Source organism: Camelus dromedarius, chromosome 32 (genome assembly GCF_036321535.1).
Source record: "Camelus dromedarius isolate mCamDro1 chromosome 32, mCamDro1.pat, whole genome shotgun sequence".
NCBI classification, from domain to species: Eukaryota; Metazoa; Chordata; class Mammalia; order Artiodactyla; family Camelidae; genus Camelus; species Camelus dromedarius.
In genome coordinates this window covers 18,177,591-18,190,789 of record NC_087467.1, presented here as the reverse complement: position 1 = coordinate 18,190,789, position 13,199 = coordinate 18,177,591, and the positions used below count along the sequence as shown (strand labels likewise).

Below are 13,199 nucleotides of genomic sequence, written 5' to 3'. Positions count from 1 at the left end.
CTTCCAGAGAGAAAAGGCAGGTTGCATACAATGGAACAATAGTTAGACCAGCAGGACGCTTTCTTCCAGCAGTAATACATGCTGAAGGCGGGCAGTAATAGCTTCACAGTGCTGTGAGAGGCACCACCCACTGCTCACACAGTGTGTGTGTGTAACTGAAGCGCAAGAACCTGAAACCTCTCTCCAAAGAATCCTGGTTGCTGGTCTTGCTAGAAACTTGCAGGTCTAGAACTGACCTTGCCTCTTATAATTCCTGAGGTGGAACGTTAACTAAGGGGTCACAAAATCAACTTACAGTATGTAACATGTCCTGATTAGACGTTCTGACAACTAATGCTCTCAGCCTTTGGGACTTCTGCCAAATTCATGAAGTAACGTGAACCTCTCGTTTCTCATCCTGTTGCACAGATCATTTTTTTTATTGTTCTCTACTTTTTCATGTCTCTTTACCTTCCTTTCCAACTAGCTTGTCAGCATACCCTGTATTACTTTTACACCAGCTAGGCAGAAGTTTTTCAATGTATACTTTTAACAATAATAATGAAATTATTATTATTATTTATAGAGCCAGGCATTCTGCTATGTGTTTTATTAACTCTCAGTCATTGTCCTGCAAGGTAGTTACTGTCACCTCCGTTTTACAGATGAGGAACTTGATGCTTAGAGAGGTTAATAACCTGTCCAAGGTCATATTTTGGGGAAGAGAAAAGGCAGGAATATTTACTGTTGACACATGCTAATTATTGGTAAGAATGACTATGCTAATAATTTGAAGTGGGAATAGTTATCCAAAGTGTTGGCTTATTATTTTTTGTTGTTGTTGTTCTTCCCAGGAAAAGAGACTTTATGTTCTCATGCAGACTTTCCAGTAAAACTTAATTTCACTGAAATTAGCACCTTGGGAAAATATCTGTTTTGCCAGCCACCTTTGATTCTGAGTTCTTCTTTTCCCTGGAGAAATAATGGTCAATGAAAGTAATTTCTATGGGGAGATTCCATTTCATATAACACATCAACATTCAACACAGAACACCTCCTTTTGCATCGACCCTCAAGTGCTGATTCAGTAAAGTGTTAAGGTACTGGTCTGGCAGCACTACCCAGTAACCCCTGAAAGGTCAAAGAGCCAGAGGTCAAGTTCTAAGGGGCTTTCCCAAGGTCAGTATTCTCCAGTGCCTTACTGTGTGCTGCACAGTTCATTACTTGCTGCAGGAAGAAGAAAGAACCATTATACAAAGGTGGACATACTTCCCAAGAGTGCCTTCTGTTTGTAGTTCCAGTACCTTGCATGGTGCTGGGCATGTCATGTGTGTTCAATAAACCTACATTAAAACTGTAAACCTTATTTAAGAACTTTGGGGAAAAGGTATTAGAAACAAAATAAGGGATATTTAGGAAGTGGTTAAATGATGAAAATAGTCCTGTGTTGAAACTCAACCAGATGCATGTTCTCAAACTTCTGAATGTCCTGCTCGGTCCAGAATGAAAAGTTTCCTGGTGTGTAGGTAGTTGAGGTGACCAGATTAGCCACAGACAGGTTAGATCTTGTTTGGTCATACAAGCCCAATAAGAATTATTGTCCAAGGCAGGGGATAACAATGAATAAAGTCTTTTACATTACTATATTAATTCTCAGAGTAATTCTGTTTAGATTCTTTTCATATAAAACACTTCAGATGTTAATTAAAATAATATCATTACATAAAATTTACATTATGTAAGTAAGCAAGAACAGCGGTGTGTGTATGTAAACTAGTATCAGTGTCCTTGCCTAATGTAAGCTCCTTTACATGACTTTAAAACATTACAGTATTAAAAAGGAACAAAATTTCAAATCTCCAAACCAGATAGTGTTAAGTTTAAAAGAGGAAAACTGGCCAAGGAATGAAAAATATTAATAGGAATAGATTCAAAACCATAGGGCTCAACAAGTGACTTTCCAAGTGTAATAAACAATGGTGAAAGAAATAGCTATTTATGAAATGCAGTTGAAAAATGAACTATTGAAACTGAGAAAAACAAGTAGATTAACTCGTAGCCTATACCATAATAAATTGCAGGTGATTTATAGTTAAGCATAAAACATAAAGCATAATCAGTTGAATGAAATAGAATTGTATAAGTGTTTTAGTTAAGGAGAAGAATACGTCTTTAAAAATGGTTTTAACATAGGTATCACTGGCATAAACTACACATATAGAGCGTAAAATGTGGTAGGTTTTGGCACATGTGTACACTTGTGAAATCATCACCACAATCAAGATACTGAACATATCCCTCAGCCCCAGGGTTTCCACATGCCGGTTTGTAATCCATCCCACCCAGCTCCTCGTACTTCTCCCCACCCCCATCGCGAGGCAACCACAAATCTGCTTTCTGTCACCGTAGTTTGTACGAATACAAGTTTTTGACAGTGAAAGTGTTACTGATTGTAAGATTGGTCATTTTACTTTTATGAAAGTCTTTTATGAAAATATAATGAAAGAAACAAAGAATTGAAATAGAAGCATTTTGTGACAAATATGATACATAAAAGCTTACTATCCAGAATATCTGAAAAATTAATAAAAAGAATGTTTATTTTGGCTTATTTAATAGCAAGGAACAGAGACACAGTCCAGTTAGTTCTGGAAAAAGGGTGTGTATTTTAGGGATGTACGTGGACTGGGTCTAAGCTGGAGAGTTACTGAAAACAGAGGTATGAGGGATTGACTCTTTTCAAATGGTTGTTCTCTAAGTACACCACTGCTTCTTTAAGCGCATCTATTGTTTTTTCTCTCTACCAACTGTCATTCTCTGCTCATTTCTGGTCCCTCATAATTTCAGCTTGCCATGGTGTCTCTGACTCCGGAATACCCATGGCATCTCTTGGTCCAGCCCTTTTTACTTTTGCTCTTTCCAGTAAGTGTATTGACACTCAGCATTTCCAAAATCAAATACACAAGAGAGGAGTGTGATGACTCACCTTTTTGGCCCAGGCTGTACATCATAGGTTGGTAGCCAGGATATAGATCAGTTACCTTTGGATCTGAAATGACCCATGACCTGTGGTCAGAGAGCAGGAACCACATGATACAAAGCATCAGCAGATGCTGAGAACAGGGCAGGCACTGAGTACTTTCCTGTCCAAAAAAGAGAATGGAGCAGTAGAGCCAGGCGGAGCTGGGTTCAGATCTCAGCTCTACTATTTACTCGCTGTGTGACTTTGGATAACTTGCCTAATGTTGCTCTCTGAACCTTAGTTTTCTCATTTATAACTGGGGATGATAACTGTTTTGTAGGGTTTTGTAAAAATTAAATAAAATAATATGTGTAAAGCATGATCCACAGTGGGTCTCAATTAAGGATAACTATCTTATCTTATTTTAAAATTTATTTTATTAGTATATCAAGAGATTATTAATGACCTCAAGAAAAATAATCTCTGTGGCAAAGGTCAAAAGATAGCTCACACAGGAGGAAAACCAAATAGTTAGCTAACATTGACGGAAATGTCCAGCCTCACCATGAATTCACATGTACGTTTAAAAATAGCTATGTGATCTATCTTACATCTGTTAAACCTGCTAAAATAAACTAAATTATACATTCCAATATTGATGGAGCAATGAAGAAAGAGTACATTCATATTTGGTAAGTAGTGTTATAGATTAGGCTAATTATTCCAAATAGCAATCTCACAAAAATATACCCTTCTGTTTGTAGTCCCTTTCTGGGGAGATACTTCCCAAGGAGGGGATTGAAAGGAAGACTTTACTTATACAAAATATTTATAGCCCTCTTTTTAATTCAGAGGCTTTCATCATTTTAGAACTGAAAGAGACCTAGGAAATTACCTGTTCTAGTGGCTCTCCTGTCTTTTCCCTCTTCTCTTTTCTAGATTGTGTTATCAGGGAGCAGGACAGGAAAAGGTAGCTCTGTAAGCTTGTATCTGAAACTACTGTCTGAAGCCTTGTTTTGCTTTGTTTTTGCATCTTTGTTTTTGCTTCAGTGTAGACTAGGAGGAAAGGGGACTCTTAGGAAAGAAGGGAGAAGGAATAAAGAAACAGACATAACTAATTAATACTTGGAGACATATGCCTACCTCAAATATAAAAAGGGTATTACAATATTAATAGAACTGAAGAAGTGACAGAATTTTATCAGAATTGGTTTGCTTTAGTTATGAGGGAATGTTGTATACTGGTTAACTATATGATCTCTGGATCTGGGTTATCTGAATTTGAACCCTAGCTTTAACACATTTCAGTTGTGTGTCCTGGAATAAGTTACTGAACTTCTCTGTACTCAGTTTTTCTCATCAATAGTATGTACTTTATGGATTGTTATTAGGAATAAAGAAGTTAATACATATAAAGTGTTTTTAATACAACCTGGCAAATTGTAAATATGACGTAAGTGTTAGCAATACTTTTTGGTTAGTGTTTTGTTGCTTGTTACCTGCCACATCAAATTTGGTTAACCACGTAAGAAAAAGTAGATTTAAAAATTTAAGATGACATTATGCATACTAACCCCAAACTGGACACAATGCAAAGTCCATTCGTTGATGAACAGATAAGCAAAACATGGTGTATCTTTTAATGAAGCACTTCTCAGGAATAAAAAGAAGCAAGCAGCTGAATCATGCAACAACATGAATGAATCTCAAAAACATCTTTCTAGGGGAATAAAGACCCAGACACAAAAGACTACGTATTATAGGATTCCACTTCTATGAAATTTCTAGAAGAAGCTAAACTATAGGGACAAAAAGCAGGTGAGCAGTGGTTGCCTAATTGTAGAAAGGACCAAGGGCTAACTGCAGACTAACTGAGCGAACTTGTCCGCTGATGGAAGTGTTTTAAAACTGGATTTTGGTGATGGTTGCACAACTGTATAAATTTACTAAAACTGACCTTTACTTTCAAAGTGGTTGAATTTTATGGTATGTAAATTATACTTATATAAAACTGCTAAAAAGAAATTCGTAATAAGTTGAAAGTGGAGATTCATATCTGTCGTTTAGTCTGGTTCTCACTTAAAAAAAAAAGAAGAAAAGTTAATTGTTTTTGTAAGAATAACATATGTTGATTGTTGGGAGACAGTTCTTCATAGGTCTGTCGTGTTTCTGCACATCTTGCCTCTGGCTTCCTTTTGTTCTGGTATCTTTTCAGGGATGTTTGGAGATAGAGATCCCTCCAGGGCAAAGGCAGGCACGCTTCCTCTCCAGCATAAGAAAGGGAACTGCCTCTGGAGCAAAGGGCAGGCATGCTCACTGCTCATTATAAACTGTTCAGGTTCCCTAAACTCAAAATTCCACTCGTGTAATGCAACCGGGTGTGTGTGCAGGTGTCACCAGCCCTCTTCATGTTGCCTGTGGGGACTGGGGCTTGTCAGACCAGTGAAGAATATGCTGATACTCTGGCTTCTGCTGTTGTGTGAGTGGTAAATTCCTTTACCTCTGACCCAGGAGTCTCATGTCTCATCAGCATCTGTGAAACTGTAGCAGATTAACTTGTTGGCTTGTAAGCAGGGTAAAATCTCTGACCCTTTATAGTTCTTTGTGTGTAACATAAAATCTGCATAACATAAAATTTACCATGTAGGCCATTTTTAAGTGCACAGTTCAGTTTTTTTTATTTAAAAATTTAAAAAACTTATAAAGACTTTCTGTCTCTTTAAATTTAACTACACTAGGTACCTCATGTAAGTGGAATCATACAGTATTTGTCCTTTTGTGTTTGACTTATTACATTTAGCATGATGCCTTCAAGGTTCATTCATGTTGTAGCACGTACCAGGATGTCATTCCTTTCTAAGGCTGAGTAATATCCATTGTATGCCTTCACAGTTCTTGACACTAATTACTGAAAAATATACAAACAGAGGAAGAGTGTTTGGATAAACAAGGTGAAGGTTCTTGTGATAGGAAGGGAATTAAGGAGGGGAGAGAGAGGGCAACAGGTAAAGAACAGAAATTAATTCCATTTCTGCAGCCGCAGGTACAGCATTCTAAGGAAAACCGAGGCTACTGTGGGATCATGCTTCTGCTTCCTAGTGGCCTGGAGTCTAGTCTGGGGGACAGAGTGGTCGGCAGGGATGTGAGCAGTGGCTGGGACCCTATCCCACCTGCCTCTCTGCCAGTGCTGCACATCTCAGGGTTGTCGTTTTTCAGAACCTGGCTGTTGGCCCCAGCAATTCTCCCCCATCCCTAGCCTGGGCGGGGGCTCCTCACAGCCTGTAGGTCATGATGCAAGACATTGACTGCATTGGCTTAATTTGGCCATTGCCCAGATAACAGGCAAAATTTAGAACTAGATCTAATTTTAGATCTAGATCTAGTTCTTCTAGTTTAGATCGAGTTCATTTAATAACTAGATGAAATCTGGCTTTTGATAAGAGTCCTAGGGCCCTGTCTCAAGCCCTTCCCAACCATCACCTACGCCCTCTGCCCCCCTCCCCACTGCTCTACTCACAACCAGTCTGAGACTCTGGCCGTCGCACAGAGACATAAAGAACTGATTACATGCCGGAACATCTTTCTGGATTATTTTTAGTACAATAGGGGTTAAAGTCATAAAATGACACTCTCAGGAGAGAGCATTTCAGATGTGAGCTAGCAGGTAGAAGCAGAATTCTTGGAGCAAGGAGGATTTATTTTATTCCCCTCAAAATTGCTCTACATAGGATGTTGCTAATCAGCCTACAAACCAGGCAAGAAAAGAACAGCCACTTTTTGGATTGACAGCAGAGTTATTAGGGCTAGAAAGCACCTTAGAGATGATCTGGCTGAACCATTTATTTTATGGATGAGAAAATGCAGCTTCAGAGAGGAGAAATGATTTTTCAAAGTCACTCAGTAAACAACAGAACTAGATGCCATATGCCAATATGTATACATATATTTATATCAGGCAACTCTGAGACAGAAAGGGTACAATTAATTTATAACGTAAAAGAGCTCACTGAATAATCTAGCTAAGGTTTTCCTTCTGTTGAAAGCATCTTTACTGGAGAAGCTGCTTAGAATTTAGAAATTCTTGACCATAGGACCCGTGTCAGTCACTTTGCTTCCCTGCACATAGCATGTGCTTTGTGTAATAGATGAGGAATGAGTGATGTATTAGATTTGCTCCTTTAATTCCTGTCTTTTAAAGGAGAACGATTCTTTTTGGTTTTGCATTGTGTGGATAAAACAACCAATCACATCTTCCTCGTATACTGTCTTCATCATTTCACCTATCACACTGGCCCAGAGTTATTCTTAAGTAATTTTTGGCTACTTTGAGGACATGATTTAGTCAGCTCTGGACCCTTAGGTGTTTCAGTGCCTGACATGTTAGTGGGTTTTCAGTCAATGCTTTATGAATTGAACTGAGGAAATAACAGTTCTTTCTTCTGTATTGTTGATACATAGGTTTTATTTGTTAACTAAAACCCCCAGCAACTTAAACAGACTTTCTTGATTTCAGTTGGAATTTAGTTTTCATTTGTTTTATTCACATTATTTCTAAAAAACATTTCTTCCTTTATTCCCTGATGTTTAGAATAATGACTTGCTACCAACTACTTAGTCTTCTACTATAAAGCAAAAATTGTTAGCTCTAAAGCTGACCCTCAGTTATGAGTGGATACCTGTATTGCACTTGAAAGACCATTCGAAAAGATCTTGTTTCTTATAAACAAACCTCTCAAAGCCTCTGTTTCCTCAGCTATAGAATGAAGCTAATGATTCCTGCCTTACAGGGTATTGTGAGAATTAAATGAGATCATGCATGTAAAGTGCCTATCAAAGGGTCTGGCAGTGTTAACTGTAGTTATCATCAAGAAAGGAATTATAAAGTAGGCTACAATATTGGGTCTGTTCAGTATTTTGTTGTCGTTGTTGTTGTTGGTTTTTTGGTGGGGGGAGGTAATTAGATTTATTTATTATTCTTAGAGGAGGTGCTTGCGATTGAACCCAGGACCTCATGCTTGCTAAGCATGTGCTCTACCACTTAAGCTATTCCTGCCCTGGGTCTGTTCAGTGTTTTGATAGATACAAGTGATCTGTATTTAGTTGGTATAGTATCACATCAGAACATAATCTGCTCAGTACATATAATCTGAACTATTATTACTATCAGTAACCATTACTGACATTTACTGAGTCTTTATCAAGTGGCAGTCGCTAGGTTGAGTGCTTTCTCTGCATTATCACATTAACCTCCATAACAGCTCCATAATTTGGATACTATCCCCATTTTATAGAGAAGGGAACTGAAACTTAAGGAGAAATAAGCTGATTAAGGTTACATGGTTTTAAGTGCCATCAATAGCCTGGAATCCAGGTCTGGTCTGAGTCTAAAGTGCCAGAGTTTATACCAGCTCTGAATTTATAACATAGTCTGAGAAACAAAGAGAATTTCTTTTTAGATGACTGGCCCTACTCTGACTTTGAGAAAGAGGAAGCATGTTGCTTCTCAGAGGCTTTGGTTAAAGAATAGAGAATCAAATATTCACACTTGAAGCTATCTATGACCTATTTTGTAAATTTTCCTGAAATAAGAGAAACAGTGACTGCGTAGTGTCAAGCCAAAATTTCCACCACGTGTGACCCACGTCTTACTTGTTTGCCTCTAGCTAACCTCATGTTCTTTTTTCACTTCGTGTCTTTTAAATGTATTGTACATGTGTTACGAACAGCACATCCAGAACCATATCTTGGCATTAAAATTCCATAAAGTCCATTTTGGGAATCAGATTACTACACCTATTTTTAGCTCTCAACACAAACTGCTCTTTCCATTACGCTTTGAAATATCCAGTGTTAAAATGATGTTGAAAATAACTCTTATAGCCAGATGAAAAACCTACACTTGGTTTAATCACGCTAGACCCATTGACTGGCATTAATGTAATTACACTACTAAGGCAGCTACCTGCCAGTGCCTCTCTCTTCCTCTGGGTTTAGGACTACCCTCCCCATTTGCTGCTATATTTATCTGCCTTCTTGGCCATAAAAGGCTGGCTGTGTCGCTCTGACATTCTACTGCCTGACCACATGCATTATTTTTGAACTGGCCCCCAGGGTCTGTCTTTAGCTCTGCCTCTTAACTTTTTCTTGGATTTGACCTACGTGGGTTTTTCATTCTCTCACTCAGCTCCACGGTCACATCAGAACATTTCAACCACCATCCCTCCTTTGGAAGCTGGTAAGTGTGACCTTGAGGCAGAAGAATGAACTTGGTATTTTACATGCTTAACAGCGCTGTGGTGTGTGTGGTTTCTTTCTATCTTCTGAGCTCAGCAGTTTTCTCAAAGAGACGTCAGAATAGCAGAGAAATAGGAAAGTGGAGGTCCTGGGAAGGAAAGCGAGTGGCAGGATGCCAGTTTGTGCTGGCAAAGCTCTTCTCTCAGATCAGTAGATTCTTTTAAAATTAAGCTACTATTCCTGGAGCTATAAGGAGAAAATAGCTGTCTAGTGTGAATCAAGTGCTCTTCCCAAGTTACAGTTCACAGGTTTGGTTGAAATCTGGAATGGGTGAGGAAACAGAAAATCCTGTGTTTTCTACCCTCCATTAGCCTACAATACTTCCTGATTATACATTAGATCAAAAGGAGATGAATTAACTCTGAAGTCACTAGTTTCCAGGTCAGTGATTTTGCTCTGACGATGCCATGTGGGTAAAGGTAAGATGACTGGCGTGGTGATAGTCCTAATCTGCAAGTGGCTAAGCAATGTGTCAGAGGCAACATAGACCCCACAGAATGATCCTAAAATGAATGTTTTCTGTGAAGAAGTTTTATCAGCTTTTGGCCTCTAATGCCTGTATTAAAGTATCATATCACAATTACAGCCATGGAGTTACTATTCCTTCGTAAATTCCCAAATTATTTCCAGGAAGAAAACACATGTCTTAAGGGAATAGAAGACAACCAAACCATCTTTCCTCCCAACACACTCAAGCTTCCGTGTGTCTGGGGTAATCCTTGCTCATTTGATGAAGAGAAGGTAGTTGTACCTTCATTCCAGAGGTCAAAGCTCAGACAGTCAGCTCTGTTGATGTAAAGCCATAGCCTGTTTACTTGCAATACAATATCTATGTGCTTGCAATATTAAGTATTATTAAAAAATAAATATCTTGGGGGAAAATAGAAATAAAGAGAGTGGACAATAGAATTGGGGCAAGACATTTAAAGATTTGTGAAAATAATAGCATTTCAAGTTATTTGGATTCTGAGTTTAGCTTATAATAAATAGGAAAGTCAATCACTATTTATTTGGACATCATTCAAATAACATTTACCATGTTGCAATGTAGTATGTATCATTACAGAAACATACCTTTATAGCAGCCTGATATTATATAGTGCTATGTTAACATATTCGACCGTTTTGTTTTATCAAAATTTACCTAGTAATTGTTCATTACACCTAATAATTATCTGTATATTTTAGAACAGAAAATAGCAATCTATTTAAGGGTTGAAGCGAAGTTGCTTGCCGGTAGCTATTGTTTTCCTCTTAGGAAATGCCACATAGACTGATAGCTTCCATGAGCTCTAAGATAAATATTTCTGGAGTGAAGTTTGCTGAATTTCCTTCTCTAGGGAAAGCATGCTGATTTTTTACCTTAAATAAGCGGTAGACATAAACTTGACAAAAAGTATGGCAACTTTAGAATCATTCATTCCTCACTTAGAACTTTAAAAAAAATATATTTGGGAAAAATGAATACAACTAATTTTATTTGTAAAATTTAAAAGTAACATTTTAGAACATGCACAAAAATATTAAACATGGAAGCAGAGGCTTCGATAAAACTATTAGTTCATCCAGTGTAGGCTTCTGTCAGTGGGCAGATTATTTAAGAAAGAGTGCAACATGGAGTCTCCCCTCCCCGTGCTGGGCAGACCTACTTTGACTTTTAGTAGAACTGGTAGCTCCAGTTCACAATGCGAACTGCTACACCAATGACTGACTTTCTTGCTTCTTTATGTAGGAAGACCAGGATCTTTGATATTCTTAATGGGGAGCAAATAATTTTTCTGGTTTGACACAAGACCTTTTTGAAGTGTTTGTGAGATCTGAGGGAGCTTGTTATGTGACAATGCAGGCCTCCTCCAGGGCTCAGTCCTGCAAATTTCATTTTCATCTTTTTTTTTTTCTTTTGGTGGGGGGGGCTTTGAATTCCATCCGTATGCTGGTGAGTCCTAAATGTAGGTCTCCATCCTGGACTTTTACCCTGTATTCCAGGGTCACACGTCCAGTTTCCCACTTATCAGCCCCACTTGGATGTCCAGCAGGTATCTGTCTTAAGCAGAGTGTCCAGACCAGTCTCCTGCTCTTCCCTCCGCCAGTGCTGATTTCTTCCACTCCCACTCAGTTAGTAGCAACGTCAGTCTTTCGATTACTCAGGCGGTATCCTTGGAGTCGTCTCTCACCCCTCTCTTTCCTTCACACCCTAATCCAGAACTTGCAGCGAATGCTGTTGGTTCTACCTGCAAAACACGCAGAGTCTAATCACTTCTCACACTTCCATCGCTACCACTATGCTCTCTGGCCCAGACTACGCAGTGGCCTTTATGTTAATTTGCTAGGGCTGCCGTAACAAAGTCCCATCGCCTGGCTGGCTGAAACAGCAGAAATTTGTCTTCTCGCAATTCTAGAGGCTGGAAATCTGAGATCCAGGTGTCAGTTGGGTTGGTTTTTCTGAGGCCTCTCTCCTTTGCTTGTAGATGGTCATCTTTTTGTGTCTTCACACAGTCTTCCCTCTGTATAGGTACATAGTTGTGTCCTAATTTCCTCTTTGTATGCGGGTGCCCCGCCCCAGTGCCTTTGCAATGGTCTTCCAGCCAGAACACTTCTCCCCAGATATTCTTATGCTCAGATGTCACTTTCATGCTCAGAAGGCATCCCTGATGATGCATCGCATCCCGTTTTCCTGCTTTATTTTTCTCCATAGCATTTAGCAAGCTCTAATATATACTTTACTTATTTTCTCTATTTGTCTATCTCCTGTAATAGAATATAAGGTTCTATAGAAGGTTATCAGAGCAGTGATTTTGTTTGGTTTGTTCATCACTGTATTTCCTGTGCTGCCATAGTACCAGGCCCAGTAATTATTTGTTGAATGAAAACCACATTGGCTGGACACAGACCCTCCATCATTACACACTCTCTCAGATGAAGCCTCTGTCAGAATGAAACACCAGAAAATTAGAAATATATACTATGAAAGGTCTGAGGGAAACGCACAGTTGGGCAAACTTATGAGACCTCCTGGATATCTTTTTTAAAGGCACAGTGACAGGAAGGGGTACATCTGGGCTGTGAAGCAGGGAGTTTACTGAGTAACCACCTAAGCTAACATTACATCTTTTTCCACTTACTCGCTGGGAGAGATACGAGTATTAATTTTTACACATTGGTTTAGATGACTTCTTCTCTAGGATTTGTTCACTGGAAAATTGTTGCTCTCTTGTAGGCTGCCTGATTCCCTGGGGGCACACGATGTCTCTGCCATTTTATCAGAGATTGCACCAGCACTATGATCTCAGCTACCGCAACAGGGACCTTCGCACCGCCATGAGCCAGTACCAGCAGGAGAAGAAAAGCTCCGCCATCTACACCCACGGCTCCGCCGCCTACAGCAGCCGCTCCTCCGCTGCCCACCGCCAGGAGTCCCAGGCCTTCAGCCAGGCGTCCACCTCCTCCTACCAGCAGCAGGCCTCCCGGGCCACCGAGTTCGCCCATTCGTCCGCAGTCAGTCAGAAGGCGGCCTCAGCCTACGATTATGGCTACTCCCACGGGTATGTCCAAAGCAGTCTCCTAACTTCAGGGCAAAGGTGCCTTCTCTCAACAGCCCTCCCATGTCACGTTTTCCTTTCTTCTTAAATCTAGCAGCCCTACATTTCAACCAGGTGTGGAGCCAGGCCACATGTTTGGGAGGCCTGGGACTTCGGTCTTCCTATTTCCCTTTCCCTCCCTCCTCTGAGTGTCACAAAGAGCTTCACAGCCACCTTGGGGTGTCTTGCTTGAATTGCCAACTGTGATATTGCTAGAAGCAGAGAAGTTTTGCCACAGGTTGTGTTCAACATTCAGCAGCAGCAGAGCAAGGAAGTATCATTTCAACACCCACAGAAGGTTTCTTGGCCCTCAGAATGTTTTGACTCAGTTGTGAAGCCAGTGTAGAATTTAAAATTCACAGACCACAGGAGCCCAAACTACAGCA

At 39.6% G+C, this 13,199-nt stretch overlaps 1 protein-coding gene across 3 annotated transcripts in view; it reads left to right on the top strand.

Moving 5' to 3' along the window:
• MYOM1 (myomesin 1) overlaps window positions 1–13,199 on the top strand; it is a 122,052-nt gene that overhangs the window by 8,324 nt on the left and 100,529 nt on the right. The window contains exons 1-2 of one of the 3 annotated variants that reach the window (XM_031439130.2): window positions 8,979–9,176; window positions 12,453–12,777. In XM_031439130.2, coding sequence (XP_031294990.2) covers window positions 12,479–12,777 — 299 coding nt within the window. In that variant the 5' untranslated portion in view covers window positions 8,979–9,176; window positions 12,453–12,478. Of the gene's footprint in view, window positions 1–8,978; window positions 9,177–12,452; window positions 12,778–13,199 lie in introns of those variants that run through there. The other 2 variants (XM_031439131.2, XM_064481558.1) reach the window with 2 other exon arrangements.